Below are 24,729 nucleotides of genomic sequence, written 5' to 3' on the forward strand. Positions count from 1 at the left end.
CCTCAAGCCTTGTGCCGTGTGTTGCCGGGTTGGGCTCCGGTTCACCGTTACCTTCCTTGGGACAAGCAGCTTCAGACAGTGTGTGTGTGTGTGTGTGTGATTGCTTTGTAACTTTTAAACCCTGCCTGATAGAAAATCTATCATTTTAAAAAAAAAAATCTGAATTCAGCATAAATATTATAATGTAGTGGGGGGCGTGGTGGCGCAGTGGGTTGGACCACAGTCCTGCTCTCCGGTGGGTCTGGGGTTCGAGTCCTGCTTGGGGTGCCTTGCAGCGGACTGGCGTCCCGTCCTGGGTGTGTCCCCTCCCCCTCCGGCCTTACGCCCTGTGTTACCGGGTAGGCTCCGGTTCCCCGTGACCCCGTATGGGACAAGCGGTTCTGGAAAATGTGTGTGTGTGTGTGTGTGTATTATAATGTAAACTTACTTTAATTGGCAGGACAAAAAAAAGTTAAAGTTTTGTTGACCATTGTTATTTACATTTATTTAGCGGACACTTTATCCAAAGCAACTTACACTGAATTCTATGTAGTGTTATGAGCCCACACACCTTATTCACCAAGGTGATTTACACTGCTAGATGCACTACTTACAAGGGGTCACTCATCCATACATCAGTGGAACACACTCTCTCTGTCACTCACACAATGACGGAACCTAAACAGCATGTCTCTGAACTGTGGGAGGAAACCAGAGCACCACATAGAATCCCACACATACAGGGGAAGAACATGCAAACTCCACACAGACTGAGTGGGGATTGAACCCAAGTCCTCTCGCCCCAACAACAGCGCTACTCGCTGAGCCACCACTCCACCAAGTGATTAAGGGGAACTCAAGTCTCTGTCACTCTGTACCGCCCAAGCTTGGTTCCGTAGGTCTCGGGTTCAAATTGCACCTCCTACCTATTCTGAACTGCTCTCTGCATAAACAGGAACACATCTTTAAGAAGCTTAACACCGCAAGTTGCTCTGGAGACAAGCGTCAGCTAAAGGAATAAACGTAAACGCAGCGGGACAGTATATTTCATTCACGTTGGCGCCTGGATGAAGAGAACTATTGCATTCACAGGTATAAATGGTCCTCGTTTCATTATCGAGCTGCTTGCTTCCCCACCGCCTTCAAAGGGAGAAAACTAAAGATTAAAACAAGAAGGTCACGGCGAATCCTTTAATCGCACAAATGAGATTGCTTGGCGTAATCCATTTTACGTCGGTAGGCAGTTTTGCAGTTCATATCGCATTTTAACTATTTAGAAAGCTTAATACAATATTATGGTGTTTGGGAGAGAAGTTGGGCTCTGTTCATGCAACGCTGCCCCTATTCTTAGCAGAACCGCACATAATGCCGTGTCAAATTTACTCCGGGGTTCTGTCGCAAAGCGAGCAAAGGCTCGAGCAAAGACAATCAGTATGCATACAGAAATAATCAAAAGACAAAAAAAACGACTCATTTTCCCCTGCACTTTTTTTTTCTTTCTTTTTTTTTTTGGACTCAGCAGCAGCCACTGGAAAGATTGAGAATTTTACATCTTTAACTCCACTCAGTAAAACATGGGCTGTTTCATTATCCCCTGCTCTCTGACAAAGCAGCACCAGTAATATTGAGTGATGTTTAAATTAGTTTACAATTTGCCCACTCCTCGGCCAGAACGGATCTTAAGTGAGCGTGCTCAGAAATGTCAGCTGCGCTCCTATCCACCGTAACGAATTGCTGTCCATACGCCGAACACCTAATGACTTCAAATTAGCGGCCGCGCCGCCGTTTCGTTATGACTCCGAGCGACATAGCCGCTATATCATCAGCACGAAATTGGTTTCAGGTCTCCGAGAGGGGGGAACTTCGTCAGGCCTATTAAGAAATTACCACACCGTTGAAAAACGAAAGACGTGGCACCGGGCTGCGGAATAATGCGGTCCGGGCAGTAATGATTGTGTATTATTAGCCATTTGAATAATATTGCGGCTCTATAGCTCTGCATTGACATTGCGGTGACGCAGTTCGGGACAAACGCTCAAAGCGATATACGTATATTGTTTCCATCACCTAAAGCAGCGCACTTGCTTTTTCATTCACACACACACATTTTCAGAACCGCTTGTCCCTTACGGGGTCACGGAGCCTACCCGGCAACACAGGGCGTAAGGCCGGAGGGGGAAGGGGACGCACCCAGGACGGGACGCCAGTCCGTCACAAGGCACCCCAAGCGGGACTCGAACCCCAGACCCACCCGAGAGTAGGACTGTGGTCCAACCCACTGCGCCACCGCATTCAGTAACAATGAATTCTGCCACGCTGGCCCCTCAACTTAGAAAAATGGAGCGGACATCTGCTCGAAAACCGATTTGTTCGTGAACCCCAAGTCCCCGGTACCGTTTTGGAGCATTTTCGCAATCAGTTTAAAGATTGACGCCGAACTCTCTTCATTTGTCTTAGGTTTTGTATGAAACTATTACACTACATTTGTAATAGGAACACACACATTCATTCAGCTGTTGCTTTTCTCCAAAGTGACGCGGAGCATTAAGGTCAGAATTATTTACTCATATACACCTGGTGAGTTTAGGGTAAGTACTACACTCAAGGATACTAGAGGCAGAGGTGGGGATTGAACCTGTAACCTTTAGAACCCAAGGAAACAGTTCTAACCATGATGTCGCCAAGTGTCCTTAAGTACAGGTCCACTTCCCAACAGATGAGCTTAAGATGCAACCATGTACTAGTAAAAACATTTTAAAGCCCTTCACGCTCAATAAAAAGACTTGTTAACATTTTCATTATCTTAACATGAAATTTTAAAGTGAATTAAAATGACCGAAAAGAAAAATACCTTCTTTCCACAAATTCCGACCGCTGAGCCCATAAAGACGCACAACGTCCCTCATGGACGTGACCGAACTAACGGTCTCCCACACTCCAGTTCTGTCTCGGTGTGTTTTGCTGCTGACTAATGAGTGGAGACGAACCTAAAGGAAATTTTAGAAATGTACGAGTGAAGGAAATGCAAGAAATAATCTGGAATGTTTGTATTTACAAGAATTTGTGATGGAAAACTATTTTTAACAAAGGAGACAATTTACTGACTAGAGCAGCTGTTTTATGGAAATGTACTTTTTAATTTGCTTGTAAGGTAACTTGTGGAAAAACGGTAAAAAGCCTCAGCTGTAGCTGACACTCTCCTTGTTACCACAAAAAAAACGAGAACCTGTCATAATCCTGCATCTCCTATATATTTAAAATTCCCTATTTTCTTAATAATCTTTCATAACACCTCTTTTTCTTTATTAATTATTCATAAAATATGTTTTCTTCTACTGACCATTTTACATTTACATTTTCGATACATTTTATCTATTTTGTCAATGCGCAATATTACTCGATGCCCTTTTACAAAACCCTGAATATCCATTTTTCTAAAAAATTAACGATTGCCTTGCACTTTTATTTAGGATTTCTACTATATATTGCAAAGGTAAGTAGTGCTACTCATGCCGAAACTGCTCACATTTTTATTTTCAGAGTAAATACATTTAGCTTTATTAAAGTCTTTGTAATTCCCTAAATTCCTGGGCCCATGTTAACCACTTAAAAGCAAACTGCAGCCCACAGAAAAATAGAATATTTGAAAATTTTCACAAGACTATTTTATTTTAAGTCATTAGGATCGCTGCTGTTGCAGTGCGTGGGACGAATAGGCGGGGAATCCTGCGATGTCGCAACACCCGGTCAGCCTCGCTAGGCCACGGCTCCGATCCGAATAAGAGCCGAACCGGACCTTCTGCGCGTGTTTAAAGCAACGCAAGTGTTCGCCGCGATGCGGGCCGGGCGAAGGAATCGGTGCTACGTCGAGAGTAAAGGGAAGGACTCACCTGGGATGTGTTTGGCCCAGCCGATGTTGACCACAAGCTCACGGTCAGCCAGGTCACAGAGCGTCGTCAGCGCCTTGATGTCGCTGTCTGGAACGGTGGGGTCGGGCATGGCGTAGATCTTTTCCGGCTCTGCTACCAGCAGGTGAGACACCACCTTGTTGTCTGCAAAGCGAGAGACCCGAGCTGGACTCCATTCAGCAGGGACTCGAGACAACACAAGACGACCAACTAAAATACATATTTACAAAATGCCTCGCTTCCAGTCTGCAATTTACACGCTTGTAAATTTTTAATTTGTGACTTGAATCTATGCTGTTAGATTCATGCGGCACTACTAAGCACAGGAAAGTCTGAAGATCTCACACGGCAGAATGAATCAGTGTTTTTCAAAATCAGAAGATAACAAAGGAAACCAATGCCTTTAACGTATGTCACGTTAGCGTTAAATGTAAAAACTGGTCTGTAAGTGGTATAATTAGTAGCAAGAAGTGAACGCAGAACGTAGGACGTGGATGCGGAGACCACCGAGAAATGCTCTATTATGTTTGGTGTGTTATTATAATAATGACATAAAAGCAACCTGTACATGTGCTTTGTGATATATAAATGAATCGCAACCAAAACTATGTATAGTAGAAGAAAAAAAAAAATCAAATTTTGTTAGAGGAAAATATCTTATTTAGAATCAGAATGAGTTTGCTGCGGTTATTTAGAAGATCACTCAACAGTATTCCAATATGTTTTAATGCTGTATATTTTTTTTTTTCCTGTAGCCTGCTGAGTAACCTTTCTGAGCGACGCATTTTTTTTTCTACCGCATTCACCCTTTTTCCCCATGTGAGGACAGAACGCTTTTATAGCGGAGCCACTTTCAAAGTTTTCGTCCTCACGTGTGCGTATGGTGCCTGGAGAGCGGCGGACTTCCACTGACAGCCAAAAGGCCAATTAAAGAGCATTAACTCCCACCTATCCGCTAGTCCTCCAGCCGTGGGGGAGGAGAGAGGGGTCGGAGCGGATCAATCAAACCAGCCTCTCTGCTCCACGGATGCCAGAGCCACAAACGCTATCTCCACTAAATCTTATTTAATGTTTCTCTAATTAGAATCAATGCAGCTGAACTAGCAATCCCAGAGCCTTCGTCACGTGCCGATAATCAATCAGGAAAACGGGTCCGTGGTTCTCGTGAGCCGAGCGTCCCCCAGGCCACCATGCGAAGCTATTTTGTATAAGACGGGAGGAAGAAAAAGATGTGCACGTGGAAAAAGTGTCTTAAAATTTAATATGAAACAGCAAATAAGTGGATTGAACGGAGGTAAAAAGCCCGTTCAGAATGAAAAATAATTTGATTTTCCTTTTGTTCTGCTACTAGAAGTCCTGCTGGACTTTACTATGGATGAATGGATGTGCCATTGAGTGAAAGCAGTGTCGCGGTGACCACTTGGTAAGGGACGGAAGCGGCTTGCCGGCGCCTTCTTCTGTGCACGTCTACGGGGTGCAAACATCGGAACAACTTACAAACTCCGCACGCATTGAGTTCAAGTTGAACCCCGTGCCCACCAAGCAGCTCAGGAGCTGTGAGGCACTGAAATTACCTGCTGCACCACTGTATCCATTGATTTTACCATACTTTCATGAAAAGAGATACTTATACAAAAAAAATCTTGCACTGGATTCTCATGATGTCTATAGAGGAGTCTGAGAGATTAGAATCTTAATATCATGGGTTTAGTGTTTTAGCCAGATTGCATTTAATCTGGATTTAACCTTTCGCTTTGTGTGGGGTCAGGGGTTGTGTCGTACTGTGATTTTTTTTCTATTATTATTATTATTATTATTATTATTATTATTATTATCCTTCTGTACTTCTATAAAGTCATACATTACTGCTGAGGAAAATGCACTTCTTCTTTGTGGGACATATGCGGGCACTCAAAGTCCATCTGAATACACACACATCGCACTGGGCGACTCAACTGAAAGAGACTGCGGAGCACGGCCCTTACATGGTTTCTTAGGGGGCAGGGCCAGCTGCGGGTTCAGGTAGGGGCTGTTTTCCGCATCTATCCGGCGCTTGTACTTCTGCCTGCCGCCACGCACCCTATCGAGCCGGACACCTGCAGGAGACAAAAAAAAAGGAGGATGTGTTCCCGCTTGCAATAATAATGGAAAATTTGTTCCGTGGCGGCGCCGTCGCAAAGCGCACGAGACACTTTTCATCGCAATTCACGGCAAACTCGCCAAAAAAACATGTAACCCAGGGAAGCGTACACTCGGTGCATACATACTGCATATCAAGTTTGCTCAGTATGTTACCCACATCAAGACTGTATGACACATGCGCTTCCTGGGCGCAAGAAAAGACAGAGCCCTCAGAAGATGTCACATTACGTACATATCCAGTTAATTCTAGCAATACAATATGCAACAACACACTGTCAGATGTTGACAGCTGCTCATCTTAACAAGCTGCAGCAGTAACCCAATCCACCCTGAGATCCAGTGCTAGTTGGAGAGTAGGGGGTGAGAGGGATGGGGGGAGGGGGTCTCAGAGAGAGATTTATAGTGCTAATTCACTGCAACAGTGGTGCTATTGCTCTACTCCTGCAATAACATCACCTCTGCCCTGGGTGACACCTTATCCCTCTATGAAGTGTTCATCTGTTTGCAAGCTAATACTAGCAAGATTTATACACCTTTTGTTGGAGAGATGAAATTACCGGTGTTGCGCTATGTTGACCAGTAACCCTCCAGCACCAAAAAAAGAAAAAACTATATGAACGAGTCTCTCTGGTTATACAAATGAATATATTGTTAATGATCATAAACTAGAAGGTTAGCAGAAAAACAACGAGTGGAAAAGATGCATTCTTAATAATATGCCGCTGTCTCACAGCACTTAGGTGGTGCGAGAGGACGTGGGTTCGATCCCCGCTCAGTCTGTGTGGAGTTTGCATGTTCGCCCCGTGTCTGCGTGGGTTTCCTCCGGGTGCTCTGGTTTCCTCCCACAGTCCAAAGACATGCTGATCAGGTTCACCCCTAGTGTGTGAGTGCCAGAGAGAGGGAGTGTGTTTAACTGATGTATGGATGAGTGACCCAGTGTAAGTAGTGTATCTAGTAGTGTAAGTCACCACGGTGAATAAGGTGCGTGGGCTGATAACACTATATAGAGTTCATTGGAATTTGCTTTGGAGGAAAGTGTCTGCTAAATAAATACATGTAAATGTATATGCATGCAGAGTAAATTATTGCCACGTATTAATGCTTCAAAGCACACTGGACCAATACATACATCAGTATTTGCTGCATTTGTCTCTCAACATGAGATGAAACACTGCCATTCTTTGTAGTTAATTTAGTTGTTCTGAATCATTCATAGACGCTTCTGAATTTTTTGTGTGTGTGAGTGGCTGTAGTTCCACTTCAACAAAGAGATCAGCTGTTCTGCTGTTCTAGAACAAGAGACGCTATTAAATGACAAAATGACAGTACGCAGAACCCTTCGCGTCCAAATCCTGCTAAAAATACACCCAAGTGTGGCGTGGAAATAGGTGAAAAGTGGCCCTGCGGTTTCTCCGGGGCTTGTGTTGCAGAAGGGGAAGCGCAGTTCCTGGGACTGGGGTGAAGTCACTACCTTTTACAGCGCAGCACGGCAAAAGCGGATTAGCGGATCCGTTATCAGGTGCTTCAAAGGACTCCGGCTCGTTGACATACGCAGAGGCCCGCGCTGGTGTGGCGGCCGGCGAGCGTGCTCACGGAAACATCTTAGAAGGCTGGATCAGGGGCAGGAATCCGTTCGCAACTGCTGGAAATAGCCCTAGTGTATACCGGGGTACCTTCAGCCCTCAGCGGGCGGCATGATCAGAAAGCCCTCCAAAGATGGACAATGAAAAGACTGGCGATTCCCGCAGCGTCACAGAGGAGCATGGCTCACGTACAAAGTTCTGAGAAGGGATCTGCGTCGCCCGCTGAAAAACACGGGGTTCTGTAATTCCAGAACACGCACGCGTGCAAAACGGCAAGACTAATAATACGGCATAGCATCCCTTCACCTGTCGGCGAACGGCCGCGCTCGGTGAGATCCACGTCCGGCGAAACGCACGCCCAGCCGGCAGCAGCTTGTGTTACAGCCAAGGTAATGTGGGCCAAGTTTGTTTGGCTTTGTTTATGTTTAAGTGCCTAGTGACAGTCTTATTTTCACAGGCTGGAGCAAGAATGCAATCTAACAATCTTCCATGCTTTAGATGCATTCACTGTCACAAGTCTGATGGCTTTTGGTGGACAAGCAGGTGGAAAGTTTGCTTTAAAAAAATAAGATGAACGAGCTCTCGCCTTCCCATCCATCCATCCATCCATCCATCCATCCATCCATCCATCCATCCATCCATCCATCCATCCATCCATCCATCAGTATCATTTGACCAGCGTAAGGCCAGAATGGATGGATGGATGGATGGATGGATGGATGGAGCTCTCGCCTTCCCTTCCCAAGTCAATCAAAATTCCAATAGGTAAAGACATGTGAAAGTCTTTCTTGTGCCAGTGATGGCAAGGTTTACCTTCATTATTTTTACTTGAATAAAAGAAACCCTCCTAAATGATCAAGGGCTTTTATTGATGCCTTCTTTATTCCAGGGCAAGATCTTTCAGATACTATAAGATATAAGAATCATCTCACAGGACTTAAAAGGGCAAGTTATGGGGGTGGAATTAAAGGAATGAATAATAAGACTGCCGACAGTCCTCTAGGGCAACATTTGCGATCCATCTTATATCACCTACTAGTACTTTTTTCAGATTTTATACGAGCTCAACAGATGACCATGCAACCATTACGCAACTTCTTTTGAATTTCATGGGTGTGGCGGAATCCTATGAATGGACCAGCGGAGCTTTGGCCACGATCAGCTGTTCCGGCAGGAAAAACAAGAGACTGTAATAGAGCGAGGGTGACATGGGGCCCAGGGGGGTCTTTCTGGGAGCACAAATCAGGGGGAACACTGGCTATAAGCAGTGGGAGGAAAGACCTGAGATCAACTGGTGACACTTCAGGTATCATTAATCCCGCGTAGAGTCCTCATAAACACATCTGGCATCCGCTTGCAAGCGCGATTCGGAGAGAATTAAAAGAGCGGAATGCATCAGACACGATACATCACGAATACAGCGGAAATACGCTGTGCGGTACGTACTAGCGAAATCAGTCTTGGTGTGCCGCTGAGCAACGTGACTAAACGCTCAACGTGTTAAATCAGTTTTACAGCGACGGGGGAAAGAACGTCCAATAAATTGAGTGAAGAAAACTTGAGCTCGCGGGACCCTCGGCTAAACAATAGCGCTATACATCACACAGAGCACAAAACATAGTTAAACCCCACCATATTTGCTGAAAACGGTAACGAACGTGCCGCTGTCCACCGCAGTGTTAAATATAAAACGGCTAAGTAAACGCAAAAGCGGCGGTAAACAATCCGGAACAACTGGGCCTCTAAAAGTGCGGCAAACGTTTCAGAGTCTCCTCTGTGGTGTTAAAAAATAAACACTTCTATTTCGGACATCGAAGAGATCAATAAAGTGCGCAAAGGCCGGGCGCTTTCGGGGGTTTCGCGTGGTCGTTCGCCCCCCCCCCCCCCCCCCACCGCCGCTCGGGACCCGGGCCGCTCTCCCTGCAAATGTATTCAAAGGGCGCAATTCTTTCTGCTCCGGGGCCCCCGTCCTCGAGACGCGGCCGCGCCGCGAGTTAAAGAGACTAGAAAATAGGATTCTCCCCGGGCATCTGCTTAGTGCCTCTGACGCACAGCACGTTCGCGGAGCGAGCTCGTCTTACATGTGGCGGTCGGGGGGAGACGGTGTGTCTTCCACCGTGGCCCTGAGAACATATGTTCCATTACCGCCGGTCCCAATGAAAACTTCTGTCAGCACGCCGCCGTTGCGTTCTCCCCCTCTCCCCTCCGCTCCGCTCCGCTCCCTTCTCGTCTTCGACGCGGCCGCTGGCGACAATGGCTACGAATGAGATCACCTTCTAACTTTGCTCCAGGCATGAGAGGGCACGGCAGGCTCCCCCTCGCTCGTCCCCCCGGCGACCACAAGCAGCCGTGGCACCTTCACAGTCAGACCTGGCCACTGAGGGGGGGACTGCGTATATAAACGCTGCTTAATAATAGACACTTATATATACAATGTTTATTACTGGGGGGGTGCAGTGGCGCAGTGGGTTGGACCGAGTCCTGCTCTCCAGTGGGTCTGGGGTTCGAATCCCGCTTGGGGTGCCTTGCGACGGACTGGCATCCCGTCCTGGGTGTGTCCCCTCCGGCCTTACGCCCTGTGTTACCGGGTTGGCTCCGGTTCCCCATGACCCCGTATGGGACAAGCGGTTCTGAAAATGTGTATGTGTGTGTGTGTGTGTGTTTATTACTGGGGGGGAGGGGGTGCAGTGGATTGGACCGAGTCCTGCTCTCTGGTAGGTCTGGGGTTCGGGTGCCTTGTGATGGACTGGCGTCCTGTCCTGGGTGTGTCCCCTCCCCCTCCGGCCTTAAGCCCCAAGTTGCCAGGTTAGGCTCCGGTTCCCCGTGACCCTGTATGGGACAAGCGGTTCAGGACGTGTGTGTGTGTGTTTATTACTACTTTGAATCATTAGATATTCTGACTAGTTACAAAAAGGCGATTATGTATATAGTTTGGGTTGCATTACATTTACGCGTATTCATTTAGCAGACGCTTTTCTCCAAAACGACGAACATCTCATAGAAAATACATGACATTAGGAGGAAGGGACACTTGGATGCAGACGCGTGATTCTCAAGCGCAGTTAGTTTGTTTCTTTCCACCGTATGAACCGATGTTCATCGCACGAGTGGCTGTGTAAAACTTAATCAGAATATCCACGATTCTCATCGCCTTCCTAGTAATTTTTATATAAACATTTAGGTTACGTTGCAGGAGAAGCATAGTGAAGGACTGATCCGGGCACGATCTTAAAGTCACGGTGGTTTCGGCTCGCGCGATGCGTTCTGAAAGCGGCGCACATTTAACTTCAATTCTGGATCGATCGTTTCGTCCAGTCCGAAAAGCAGAAGCGAAAACATCAGTCACTGATTCAGCGTTGATGTATTTTGTAATATAATTTCTCTTTCTCTCTGAGACGTGTTGTTTCTTCTATTACATGCTGACCCTCGTGTTTCGACTTTGTCAAAGACAGTCATGGGGATGCTTGCCACTGCATGGAGGAAAAATAGGCTTTTTTTTCCTAAATAATGGCCTTTAATTAAATCCCATGTTGTGTTTCTTTAGGGTAGTAATAGAAGTCCCAGCTCCCAGGTTCCAGCCCAAGCAGCGATGTGATGGAGGGGCAAATGGAAACACCAAGCGGCATCCACTTTGGCCCCGTCCTCACGCACATGTGGGCATCCCCACGCTTCCGACAAACAAATTTGTTTCCCGCAGCCCCTGAGCGCAGTTCTTGCTCCCAAACAGGGCAGGGCAGCAAAGCTTCTGGCAGCTTCTCCGCACACGTTTGTGTAGCCCGTCTGTTGCATGCAGAGCGGTGACTTTGCGCGGGGGAAAAACAAGCAAACGCGAAAGAGCCGGGCTCTAGTTGAGCGCTCGGGGGGGGGGGGGGCGCGAATTACAAACACCACATAGGATATGCACGTAGGGGCACAATAAATTAGTACAGTTAACCGCACTACTGGTTCACGTTTGTCTGGTTGTGCCCAAGGAAAAGAGCGATTCACTACGGTGTTGTCGCATGAAGGAAAACTCCGGAAAATCGTGGGTTAACGGCCCTTACGGACTCCACAAAACACCGCGTAATTATGTTCTTAGTAGATCATTAGCAAGAACACAACATTTCACATAGAAAAGGTGCGTTAAGTCTGCTAATGAAAGGCATGTTGAAAGGGATAAATCTGTGACAATAAAATCCGCGCGGTTAAAAACCCAAACATTTTGGTAGAAAATCGCAGCGTCCGTTCCATACTCGACAGACCTTGAAAGATCCTTAAGGAAATGACTTTCGTTCTTGTGATTTTTAAACGTCGCACTCAACGTGCTTCGCACTTCCCGTCGGATAATTACAGTCTGAGTCATGGGGGCCGAGCAAAATTGGAGAGGATGCTTTGAATTTCTGATTCCGCGGCTCGACACTTCCGCCCGTGCCGGTGCGGCCCGGCAGGGCATTTGCATCCTGCAAATGCGCTCGGCACCAGGAGGTCAACGGACGGCAGCGCCTCCGCGTCTCGGCCCGGGTTTGGCTAACGAAGGCGGGCGGGCTGCGGCGTGTCTCCGACGGCATGCGAACCTCTGCGATGGCGGCGCGGGGGGGCGGTGTGTACGCAAGCGGAGCTCCGCGCTCCGAGCCAGACCTTCGAAAACCACGCAGAAGCACCGTCTCGCACAGCCTCTCGTCACCAGCGCTTCGTACGCGGATGCGCCATTCACGCTGACGGGGTATTCCTTCGCGGCCTCCGGCGCCCGTTGCGGAGACGACTGTTAAACGAACGAACCTTAGCGCCTCGGAGGGGTCCCTGAGCCCTGCTGGAAATATGGAGAAGAAATTGAGAGGGAATTAAATGATTAGGGGCCCTTCCACCCCCGGAGGTTCCCGTCAAATTTCCAGAACAATCGCGTTTAAATGCCTGACGGTCGAAGCGGTACAAGGACCCGCGCCGAGCGAGCGCGATGCTGGAGGTTGGGCTCCGCGTCTCCCGGAGTCATGAGTTAATGGGTTTTGTTTACTTTGGAGCTGAGATCACTGGAGGGGTTCAGCTGTACCTCTGTGGCCTTTAGCCAAGTCATTTTTTCCAAGATTTCCCCTGCGAAAAAAAACGCGGCTCGCTTTTCACGGGACCCTTTAGAAAAACGCCGCGGCTTAGAAAGCGACGCAGCGCTCCGTTCCGCCGTTTAACGCCCGACGTTTAACGGCGGCGGCGGCGGCGTCTATTTTTCAGAATAGAAATTTAACGGTTGCGATTAACAAAGAACGTTCCGCACGAACGCACGTCGCCGTGAGAATGGAACTCTTCCCGAAAAGTGCGATCCGGTTAAAAATCCCTACAAATGTAGTGTCGTGTTTGCCACGCCTACGATAACGCTGAGGTGATCAGCTTTTACGACATACAGTTAAAGTTTCTGACCGCTCATGTGTTATTTACAGCACCTTCAGGAGGACAGAAAAGCACCTGTCAGAGGAAGAATGAAATTAATGTTGGGGGGGGGCGGGGGTTAGTTTCCACTCTCCCACACAAAAAAAAAAAAAACTTCACCCAATAAAGCCTCGTCTTAACGACCTCATTTATTTCCCAGACAATTAACTCACTTTTTTTTTTTTACCTGATTAATGAGTTTAATCTAAACTAATCAAATTGGAAATTGAAAATCATATTTCCAAAGCCCACAGAGAAGGGGAAAATGACCGTTAACAAATTATCGTACAAATATTAAAAGATGACCCGGCGGATCAGGCGCCGCTAATGGAAAATGTAGCCGCTCTGAAACGATGGAAAGAATACACCGTTAGGGCTCGAAGGCACCGGGATCCCTGCCGCCGTAGCCGCGTCCCGCCTCCCGTTCTGTCCGGCCGACGAGCGCCGCCTCCTCTTTGCGCGACGCAGATGTTGTTAAGCGGCTACGCTCGGCGCTGAAGGATGTCTGAACGGGAAGCTGGAAGAAAGCATCCTGAGGGAATACAGCGCTGGACCGGAGGCTGCGAAACCGCCGCTGATGGATGCTGACATATTTTGGCACAAAAGCGTGGTTGCATTTCTGAAGGCCATCTACAACTGTCAGCCCGTAACGAATCGGCACCCGCAAACCCCAAAATCCCAAAACTGAAATGCAGTAACGAGAAAAGCAAAATTAAATTTGACGCCACATACATTACCGGAACTTCCATGAGCGTGACGTCAGCAAAGGGAATTTATTAGACGTCATCTGAAACCACAGAGGTGTCTAAAATGGCAAAAGCCAACATTTTTTTAATAAGAAAAGTTTGCAGTCAACATAAAGCCCCAACCTGTCTGTCCCTACCTCTGCTCACACCACAATAAACACGTGTTACTCTATGGGAGAGAGGGCCCGTAACTGTGTTTTTATGATAAATGGGACAATTTTACTGGGTATCTTGGGACACAGCAACTGCCCCCACTTCGATTTAATGGGGCACAAAGAAAGAACAACTCTGAGAGGTCTCCTACGGGCACCCGTGGGGTAACTGACTGGCCATCTGATACACCTCGACAATGTATGGTATCTAAATTAAATTAGAAAGGCATTTGACTTTGCCCGAGCAAGAATTCATGCTTGCTTATAGAGCATTAAACATGAAGAATGCATATAATTGTGCTGGACTTTTAAATCATATTCTGCAAATATCTTAACCAAACCTTTTATTTGATTGTACCTTTCTGACCGATACCTGTTTCCGTACAAATGATTTCCACTCCTACGCCCCTAACGTTGTTTTATTACGGTTGCAACATCCGTGCGGGAGAACACCAGGCAGCCAGGAGCTTAGAGACACCAATGTACATTTATTCATTTAGTCGACTCTTCTTTTTAAAGTGACTTAGAGGGTTAAATTACTTACCTTCCCGTTTATACGGCTAGGTTATTTTAAATACCTCGCTCAGAGTTACTACAGCCAGAGGTGGGAACAGAACCTACTACCATTGGGTCTAAAGGGAGCAGCTCTAACAATTACACTACTTGCCACATGTGCAAGAAATGGGTTCAAATCCCACCTCCTGTTGCAGTAGCCTTGGTTACAGTGCTTACCCTGAACTGCTCCAGTTAAAATTACTTCTATAAATTGGTTAAATGTTGTCATGGAGAAAAGCATCAGCTAAACAGATAAAAATTATGGGATACTTAATTTGTAATCTGCTATTGTATCTTCACAATAAATTGATTACTGTAAATAATTATAGCACATACATATTACTATATAATACAATTGGTAATAATACACTATAAAAACACTGTTTTACAATTTTAAACACTATACACAGTCGCCCTTTGTCTTACAAGGTAATTTGTTACTGAAAAACCGTTCACAAGGAACTAAGTGGCGGAGGCGGTTAATATTATTATTTTATCAATGACAAAAAGTTTAATGCATTTCTGAGCCCAAAAATTGATACCCATTTATGCTGAAACGTCAACAAATCCCACCGAAATCCCATTCACAGTTACATCAGTAGTTAACATGAATTATCGGCGCACAACGCAACAGAAGAAGGCGGTTCACCTTCACGAATTACTCAACAATTACTTGTAATATTATATGGCTGTATGCAAATCGATGCCACTGAAAAGCAAAAACCATCCATACGATCAGGAATCTAATGGCTCGCCAGAGGTCCTAGAGAGCCTCAAAAACGGATCACGTTCATGTCTCTTCCCAACTCATATATTACCTCGATGGTGAGGGAGCGAAACGGAAACGAAAGAGGACGACATACCGCAGGAACACGGAGAGGGCGAGAGCTTGTTGGATCAAAAGGCTCTCATGCCAGCTGACATCCAATTAAATTGAAAGAGATCCGCAACGCCAGCCGCGAGCGGGTGGCTGTCGGTCACCGCTGGCCTCGGAGCTACCGAGCTGCAGGACGGGAGGGCCGTCCCGTCTAGTCGCTACAGTCACGAATCAAGCTGTAAAGTGAGGCTACAGTCTGTCAGTGCGGAACACAAATTTGTGACCTGACGTGGCACCCTCTGTCTGTATTTTTTTTCTCCCCATGTGAATGTGCAGTGAAGCCCGCTTAAGACCCGCTCCAGCAACATCTCATCCCTCTCTCGCTCTCCCCACCATCCCCCAGGCGCCAGCTCCCAGTCGGGAAACGGCCGCGACGCAGCCTCCGCGCCGTACGTCGACACGGAGTGGCGAAACGCTGGCTCTGGCGTAATCCCCCTGCCGTTAACGACACGATCGACGCACGCACGCCGCAAGCATATCCCCGCAAAAAAGCGAAGCGAGAAACCGACTATTATTCGTCAATCGATCGTTGACCGGATTTGACAGCTGGACTGCTGTGTCAGTGTCCTGCACTCTTGTCCTTGGGCGTTTTGGTGACAAAGAGAGAGCAAAAAAGACTGACCTAATGGAATCCGCGGACCCTCCCTTCTCGTCGGCCTGAAAATGTCACCAGGCACACTGCGGCCCGGACCCTTCCCTTTAGTCAGGACGTTTATTACCACATCATCTTAAGTTTGCTCAAACTGCAGCAATAGAGGAACAGGGAGGACATGTGTTAGCTAGAGGTATGGTAAAACACTACACTAACAGATCATCATACCTCTGATGAGCAATGTGGTCCATGATTCTCCCTGCTCTCATTACTCTAACCAGCTAAACAATCCAATTAAATCTTCACTGCTCCACATGCTACCCACAAGCAATGACATTGTCCTTCTGGAAGTTTCTCAGACTCAAATTCGATGTGAGCTGAGAAATATTTTTTCAAATAACATGACACCTCCAAGTTGTGGTAGTGATACAGCCAGTAGTTTGAAGTTTGAGCAACTCCACTGTTTTATCTTATCCGGGTCTCTGTGCACTCACTTGTTGGGCCAAAGAAAAGCCTTCCTTTACACCCGACCAGGTGACACTGAAAGAGTAAATGCTGATTTGTCAAAACTTTGTGTTTGCCCCTCCATCATATATTCTTGATAAACCACAATCCACACGCGCACACATTGTCTGAAACCGCTTGTCCCGAGTGGGGTTGCGGCAAACCGGAGCCTAACCTGGCAACACAGGGCATAGGGCTGGAGGGGGAGGGGACGCACCCAGGACGGGACGCCAGTCTATCGCAAAACGCCCCAAGCAGGATTCAAACCCCAGACCCACCAGAGGGCTGGTACAGGCCTAACCTCCTGCTCTAAATTGTATTTTCTGTGAAGGTATGGAATGTGGCTGATTACTCTTTCCAAGAAATGTAATTTATTGCTGTGGTTCACTCCAGAAGCTCCCTTTGTAAATATGTGCTTCACTCAGATGTGAACCTTTCTGCTAGAAAAGTTAAGATTTGAAATAAATGATAGTTCAACTAAATCCTGGAATATCTGGTTACCCTTTTGGAACTTCTTAGTCAAAAATGACCACCCTTGTAAAATACTGTAATTTTTTTCCCTTGTATTGCATTGGATTTACCTGTACGTATTTGCAATTTCTTATTGTACAGGTTTTGTCTCTGTGGTGCTATGACACTGTTCTGTTCTCCATCAGCAATAAAAAGACATACATTTATTTCAAAAATTTTATCCTTCATCTAATGCATCATAATTAAGTCTAATATGCACAGGTACTGGCATTTAAAATATTAACTAAATATTATTTAAATTTTGAACACATATTACAAAATCCACTAAATATATAGATTTGCAAATAAGACCTTGTCGATCACAACAGGTAATCTGTAAAGTGCATTAACCAAGGCAGCAAAATAAAGGCTATTAGTGTCCATTCAGTGCTTACCTGTTCTGTGATTTTTACCCAAATATTTGCACATCCTTCACTGATGTTAAGCATTCTGCTATCAAGGAATGTAGAAATTCCATCAGATGAGGACTTTGGGGAAATTACATCCCTAACAACCCATTACGGCACGCCTGAGAGGCATTTACAGGTGGGCAGATGCTGGGGGCGGGGCCTCCCTGATCGGTGGCATGAATATAGAGCAGATGGGCTGGAAGAGGGAGGGGGGCCGCCTGTGTCACAGCAGGTGGATGGCATGAGGAACGAAAAAATAGACATACATACCAGTATTCGGGATCAGCTAAGAGATGTGTGTGTTGGTCTCTCCACTATCTTTGCACCATCACCTGTTGTCTTTCCTTCCCATGTCGGCTCATTACATTTCCTAATACCCAGCTGACTATGTAACTACGGCTTTGAAAATCAGTCCTCTGCATATGTCGACCTGTTATAAAAGGTGCTTAATAATTACCCTAAACTGAAAAACAGGCACGTTTTCAGAGGCGTTTTATGTCCACACTAGGTGAAACACTGTGACATAGTGTGGAGGTGGGCCATGCAGTCCTTTAAAGCGTGTACAATTTTGCCAATGGCAGGTTGACGCAGCCAGCCAATCAGGACAATTTCCTGATGACAAAGACATAAGGCTTCCTCACCTGGACCATCCCAGTCCTTTTGTATTTCAGGGATGGTTCTCATCTTGGCTCTCAGAGCTTCCTGAAAAGCTCCTAGAGTAGGGCTCCAACGTGGAAACCAGGGGACTACAGCAGGACTCGGTCACTCTGCTGTTTCCAACTGTGGGAAACGTGTCCAAATGGCTGCTGGTTAACTTACAAGACGGACAGGCTATATGCTGAAAGTACAACCTGTGGCCCCCCTTAGAAGCTGATGCTAATGATCATTGCCCTATAAGAGTCATCTGAGATCAGGTGGGATCACCATGCAGGTGATGCACCTTCACCCTGGAGTCAAGACAAAGTAGGCAAGGCAAACTGTAACATGTCTGGATGGCAAGCAAGACCAACTCCCTCCCCTGCAACCCCACAATGAACAAAGAAACACCTTAATTATAATGCAACATCCCATATTTGTGGATTTTTTTTTTTTTTTTTTCATTTTCTCATTAACGTCAGTTGTTCAACCTGGAGTTCTTTTTTTTTTTTTTTATAAATCCGGAAGTGGGTCTTATATCACTGGGGTGCTTTGTACAGTCTACTACCTTTACATTTACATTTATTTATTTAGCAGACACTTTTCTCCAAAGCAACTTCCAGTAAACTGTATGTATTGTTATCATCCCACACACCTTATTCACCGTGGTGACTTACACTGCTAGATACACTACTTACACTGGGTCACTCATCCATACGTCAGTGGAACACACTCTGGGGGAACCTGAACAGCATGTCTTTGGATTGGCACAAATACCGGGCACAAATTTACACCAGTGTTCCCGGCACTAACCATAAGTTCTTCTAAACTTTGACAGCAGTTCCAGATTCTTTGAAATGTTTCTGCCTTCCACAGCAAAGCAAAATCCAACGATTTCTTGGAGCAGAATGTTGTCTTAAAGACTTATAACTTTCTATACATCTCTGTTAATCTAAGGATCAGTCATTTGGACGGAAAGCAAGGGAAAAAAATGTGGTAAATCAAGGCCAGAGGAGCACATCTACGCTCCCATCCCTGTCGTTGAGCTGTTTTGAAAGGGGACCCCCGCTAAACAGGTCCCCAGCTGTTCAGGCAATGCCCAAAACCAGCAGCTTGTGAAAAGAACCCCATCCCTGGCTGTCTTCCAAACCAATGGCCGAAGACATAATTGGTGGTCATGTCTCGGCTACGAGACGCCGAAGTGAGGAGTTTCAGCGAAAGCCTGCGTTTGACCTCCCGCTTCCTCTTCACCGCCTCCGCAACGGCAGATGCCGAACGCCCCAGTTGTGTGTCGATTTTGGCAGTGCCACAGGCCATATTCTAAGCAGAGTAGAAAATAGAGTTGTGTGCTCACCTATACCCCAGGGTAGGGAAAGAATAGATTACAGAGGCCAAAGGGTTTTTTGACCAGAAGGCCCACAACTTAACAGGAAAATGGTGCTTGTAAATCAAATACATAATTTATCAAATGGGCCAAGAAGAAAAGGCCTCAAGATTCCCATTTATAATCTCTTTCCTAATTCTTTTGCGATCCTGACCAGCATAATTGGCGATATAATTTCGGCCAGTTTAATTTCCATCATTTTACACCTTTTCGACAGCCGTAAAATAAAATATTACATTTATTATTCTGCGACCCTTTTAGGAGAAGCGGGACAGAAGATGGATGGATTTATTACTTTTTCTTTTTTAGAGTTTTTAAGCTCCTCTGCCAATTTACCTGTATTTACAGTATTGTCCACTTCAAACACAGTTTTTTTTCTTTTTTTTTTTCTTTTATTTCTGGAGGTAAACTAGGACACGAGGAGAAAAAAGGGTGCTGCATAATCACAGTGTTCTCCTGAGAGTTCCCCTAAAGATGGGGTCTCTCTAATTTAGTTTAAAGCGGGAGGGGCGTCGCGCGGGCAGACTAGCGGCACAGTCTGGCGAACAGCGCGCCACGTACCGTTTGTGCTCCTCTGTCGGCTTCAAATGAATAGCGGCGATGCATAATCCAGCGGGCCCTTGCTCATGACAGCGGCGTGATTTATGCTCCCTGTCACAGGAAGTGGGGGAGCAGGAGAGGAGAGGACTGTGTGTGCGCACCAGTGCGTGTGTGTACGCGTGTGTGTGTGTGTGTGTACGAGAGAGAAGAAGAGCGAGAGAACGGGTAAGAAGGAGAGACAAGGTAAGAAAAGGCTCCTGCATCCCTCGCACTCCTGTCAGTATGGTATTCCTTGTCTCTACAGTGAGAGAGAGAGAGAGAGACTGAGAGAGACGCAGAGGGAGATACAGCACAGACGGAGAAGGACGGATGCCAGGCCACACAGGTACAGCAAGTCTCACTACAGAGTTCCCATGAAGGCAGGTTGTGTCTCCCCAGAGAGACGGGTAATTCACCGGTAGCAAAGTCCCCACAGCCACCGTCATTAGGGCGACTAGTTTTACACCGAGCGCAGTAACTGGAACACTTTAATTACGTTCACCAGGGACTTCTGTTGCACAGGGCGTCTTATGACTCTAAAGGCTGATTCTACAGGTCCGTCTTCATCGTCTGCCGAGAAACAGCCAACTGCGATTCCAGGTTCGAGGGACGATACCCGCAGTTCTCCACCGGCTCAAGAGATCGGAGAAAAGACGCCTTCAAGAAGCCATTGTCGTCAATAGGCCTTTGAATCATATGATTAGCGAACAACTTCAACGTTGACGTCGATGTTCTGCGTAGAGCTTACGAACAATCCGATACAATGATGATATAAATTAAAGTCTAATATGGATTTAGCAAGAGGAAGACGCCATGGCACATTTAAAATTCCGTGTGAAATTCTGAAGGTGAATTTTCTTAACACCATAGACCATCTCCCAAGTATCCCCTTCACTAGTCTGAGTAACTGCGAAGTGTGAGACTCACATGGACCTTTACTGTAAAATACCAAATTCTGCACTGCTTACTTGCAAGGCAGATATCATCACCAGCAAGAAAGCGGGTGGGTTCAGCCAGTTTTCCTCATACCCACATCCCACACGGCTGGTAACCGATGACATCATACAGGTGTTCGTTCCTCCCTGTGCTTCACCGCTCCGCATCCTTTAGCTGGTCCAGCCATATGAAGAGAACAATAGAGGCATGAATGGCTTGAAAATCTCGGGCTCTTTATCTTCCGTCCAGCATGACAAGGTTGGGCAGTCTCGTTTGAGATCGCCAGCGGTCTCTCACTCTGTCTCATCTCTGGATGAGATTTTACAGCTGGGTGCACCCAACATGCGGACATGAAGCGACTCACCCCTCGAGGTCCAGAGCCACTGGCGGGTAAGAGGCGATCGTGATCATAAGCAGAGCATGCGTAACATCTGCCAGTGCGTGTTTACGTTTGTTTGTTTGTTTGTTTGTGTGCGTGGGCTTGCGAATAGGGAGATCTGAGCACGCTAAGCGTGACCCTGTATCGTTCCTGGCTGGTGGGGACCATGATCCTCCTTGGCAAAGCTCAGGGTTAAGAGGCAGGGAGCCTGTGTCAGTCAGAGGGAATGAGTGGGAAGCATCTGTGGACAGACAGCCAGTTGGCAGGGGTACGGGGCCTCTGCCGCTGCTCGTGCATCAGGGAGCGAGGCTTGCTGGGGACAAGGAAGGGAGCTGTCAGAGCCTGCGGGACCCTCGGAGATGTGACGCTTCGGTGTCATCCTGCTTTAGTTCATTGCACCCCTATAAGGCACCCTGAAGCTGGGTGATTTCAGGAGTGGTAGTATTGAATTTGTGGTGGGGGAGGATGGCAGACGGGTCCAATTTCATCCGCACATTAGCAAGACCCCCTGGGTGACAGGACGGATTCCAGGCTGATGCAGTCCCCCGGCAAGCAGCGAGTTGGCCCCCGCCACCAATATAATTAAGTGCCTCTTCAGCATTGTCACTGACAACCCACATTAACCCTGGCAATAACACAGCAATGTACCCATAATTAATATACCCTGACAACTCAACAAATAGTGTTGAGACATTCATCAAACCACTCTGTTGATGAATGTCTCTCGATCGTACTCGGGAGAGACAACAATACACACGGCGGACCTTGCAACCCCGTACTGTGCCGACACGTATGTCCTGGAGGAGACGCTGCCTCTAAGTGAGTGTGGCCATTAAAAACCAAAAAGCTAATTAATTATTCAGTGTTCCAGGGAACAGCCGCTCCACGTATGAAATTCCAACAGTTCATCGGCAGTGGGGGTGCTGTGGTTACATACGAGCATTCGGCTCGCTAGGAGCAAGAACAAAGTGCACGTGCGAGGAGCACGAGGGACATGGCGTAGAATCCTTGAGACCATTATGGAACTATTCCTCCATGCAACTCATCCGCACGCAGCTGAAGCGCACCATGTACGGTTGCCTTATACTCCACTCTGCGTGTTTTACAAGGATTTCAGTGTCGCTTGCAGACCTTCACCAGCTACGACACGGAGGATGCTTCACTCCGCATCGTCGTCGCGAAATTAACAGTCATTATGTGCAAATTAAGTGACTTGATCTGATTTCTCTGCTACAAACCAACTGCTGAGAGAAAGTCAGAAGACAGTGTAGACCTGAAGGCTGAAGTTCTGTCACCTTGGACTGCAGGAGAAAAAAGTGTACCGTGACAATAACACTAGACAACTAATACTACATCCGTGGTCCGGAAGAAGGAAAACATCAAGAAAACACATGTAAATGCGAACAGTGACATTTGCAAAGCCAAATGTCCACGCGCGCGGGCTCGAGAGCGTACACAAACACCTGACCCATGGGGTGTTTCGGTTTGCTGTTTGTCCCCGGTGGTGCTGCTTTGTCTAATGTGATCCAAGCAGAGACTACTGCACCTGGCTAGCTGGAGGGGGGATTTATGGTGGAAACTGTGCTCTCCACCTGAGCAGTGAGAGAAGCAGGTGAAACGGGCAGAGGAGAAGCCGCGATGACGTTCCGCCACGGGCGTGCTCTCTCGAGACAATGAGGGCTGTCACTGTCACGCTGAAACGGGAACCTCAAATGCACTCTGTCACAACCATCATGTCCCTGGCTAACGTGAGGCATAAACAGAAGCTACGGCTCATATCGCTTCTCTGCGGGAAGACAAGGTCACAATGGCGCCTCTTAAGTGTGTACACAGCGAAGGATGGCGAGACACCCGCGGAATCGGGCACAAGACGGAGCCACCGCGGTTCAATCAGCGCCTGCAGCGCATGTAACGGTTGGCGGGGAGGTCACTCTACATGCCCGTTCTCATGCATTTCATGTTCGCCGTGGTGCCTACATTAAGCAAGAGCTGATTGCCGGTCCTAGGACTTGGCTAGAGCAGCAAATCTACTAGACAGGAAGCATCAACCCTTTGCCTGATATTCCAGAATCACAACGTGCGAGATGAATCAGCCTCATTAGAGTGACAACTGGTCGAGTCTGTCCTGTTCCTGGCCTCAGCGACGTATTCCCTCACATTACACATTGAAAAGAGCACCGTGAGAGGGGTCAAGACCAAGGAAGAAGGATGGCTGCCCTACCTTCTCGCAGCATGCCTACGGTCAGACACTTCATGAAGCGGCACGCCTGGCAGGACTTCCGTCTCCGCTTGGTGATCTCACACTCGTTGGTGGCCGGGCAGCTGTACTCGATGTTTCCTGTTGCGAGGCATGTAGAGAGAAGGAAGAAAAGAAGGTTTGATAGCCGCTCTGAGGACAGATCCATGTGTACTCTGGGTCTGCCAGGGTAACCGCGGAGTAATTAGCTGAAATTATGCCGTAATTAATCTGTGGTCCAACTCCTGGTTGTGGTCCTGATCCTGAAGCAACATCTAAATCAGTTTAAATATTTTCAGCTCCAGACTAAATAAGGGTGGAAATATGTAATTGACTGCCTGGAAGGAACAAATTGCACATTACTATGTCTGTGCAAGCATGAAAAGTCCCAGTGTAAAGCAATGCTGTGTGAATCAAGAGCCCTCAATATAATGTTCCATGTCATACCTGTTTGTGTTACTTTCTTGTCATACCTACAAGTAAGTGAGAAGCAATAAGTTAAGGATCCAAACATTACTGTACCTTGTAACTACACTAAGTTGGCATTCCGAACATATTGTTTAAGACAATATAGGAAATCGGGATTTCCACTTTACTGGGATCCAGGAAGTGAGAAGGTCCGTGTGAAGTGCAATGTATTTGTTATAGATCGAAAAACATCTAAGAGTTTTTTTAGGTCTTCACATGCTTCGTTTAGTGACAGTTATCCATTCCCAGTCACCAAAGTCATTGGTAATTCCTAGCTGGCAGAAGAGCAGAAAGGCCTTTGTATGAGACTAGCCTCCACCAAAGGATTACATAATATTAAATATCAAATCAAAGAAAAATATCAAATCAAACAAAACTGACTGAGGGATAAATCCTGTAAAAATAACATATTTTACCATTATTTCCACATACTTCAAGAATCTATAGGAATTTTACATGTGGACATAGATTAAAAATGAAACCACTCTACACATGTAATTTTGCCGGATTTAAAACATACCTTATTAAATTAAAGTAAACGTCATGAAGAAATTATAATCTGAACGTAAGACCACCAAGCAAAAAGATTTCCAGTTAGATGCATGGACGCAATTTTACTTCACACTGTATGTTGCAGGACCCATAATGCATAATGCAAGACGTGTGGTGGTATTTTTCCTTCGGTTTTCAAGGGTCCTCTCAGAAACAGCTCCAACCTATGCAATTAAAAGAGGGCCCACCAGGGACCTGCCTGCT

The 24,729-nt window shown here is 46.7% G+C and overlaps 1 protein-coding gene across 3 annotated transcripts in view; it reads right to left on the minus strand.

Annotated features, from left to right (window-relative positions):
- The window catches only part of LOC108924134 (estrogen-related receptor gamma-like), a 131,890-nt gene that overhangs the window by 20,131 nt on the left and 87,030 nt on the right, over nt 1–24,729 (minus strand). For all 3 annotated transcript variants that reach the window (XM_029256948.1, XM_018735328.2, XM_018735329.2), the window contains exons 3-5: nt 23,491–23,607; nt 5,873–5,983; nt 3,870–4,031 (exon numbers count right to left, since the gene is read on the minus strand). In XM_029256948.1, coding sequence (XP_029112781.1) covers nt 3,870–4,031; nt 5,873–5,983; nt 23,491–23,607 — 390 coding nt within the window. The remainder of the gene's footprint in view (nt 1–3,869; nt 4,032–5,872; nt 5,984–23,490; nt 23,608–24,729) is intronic.

This window comes from Scleropages formosus, chromosome 1, assembly GCF_900964775.1.
Source record: "Scleropages formosus chromosome 1, fSclFor1.1, whole genome shotgun sequence".
Lineage (NCBI taxonomy): Eukaryota > Metazoa > Chordata > Actinopteri > Osteoglossiformes > Osteoglossidae > Scleropages > Scleropages formosus.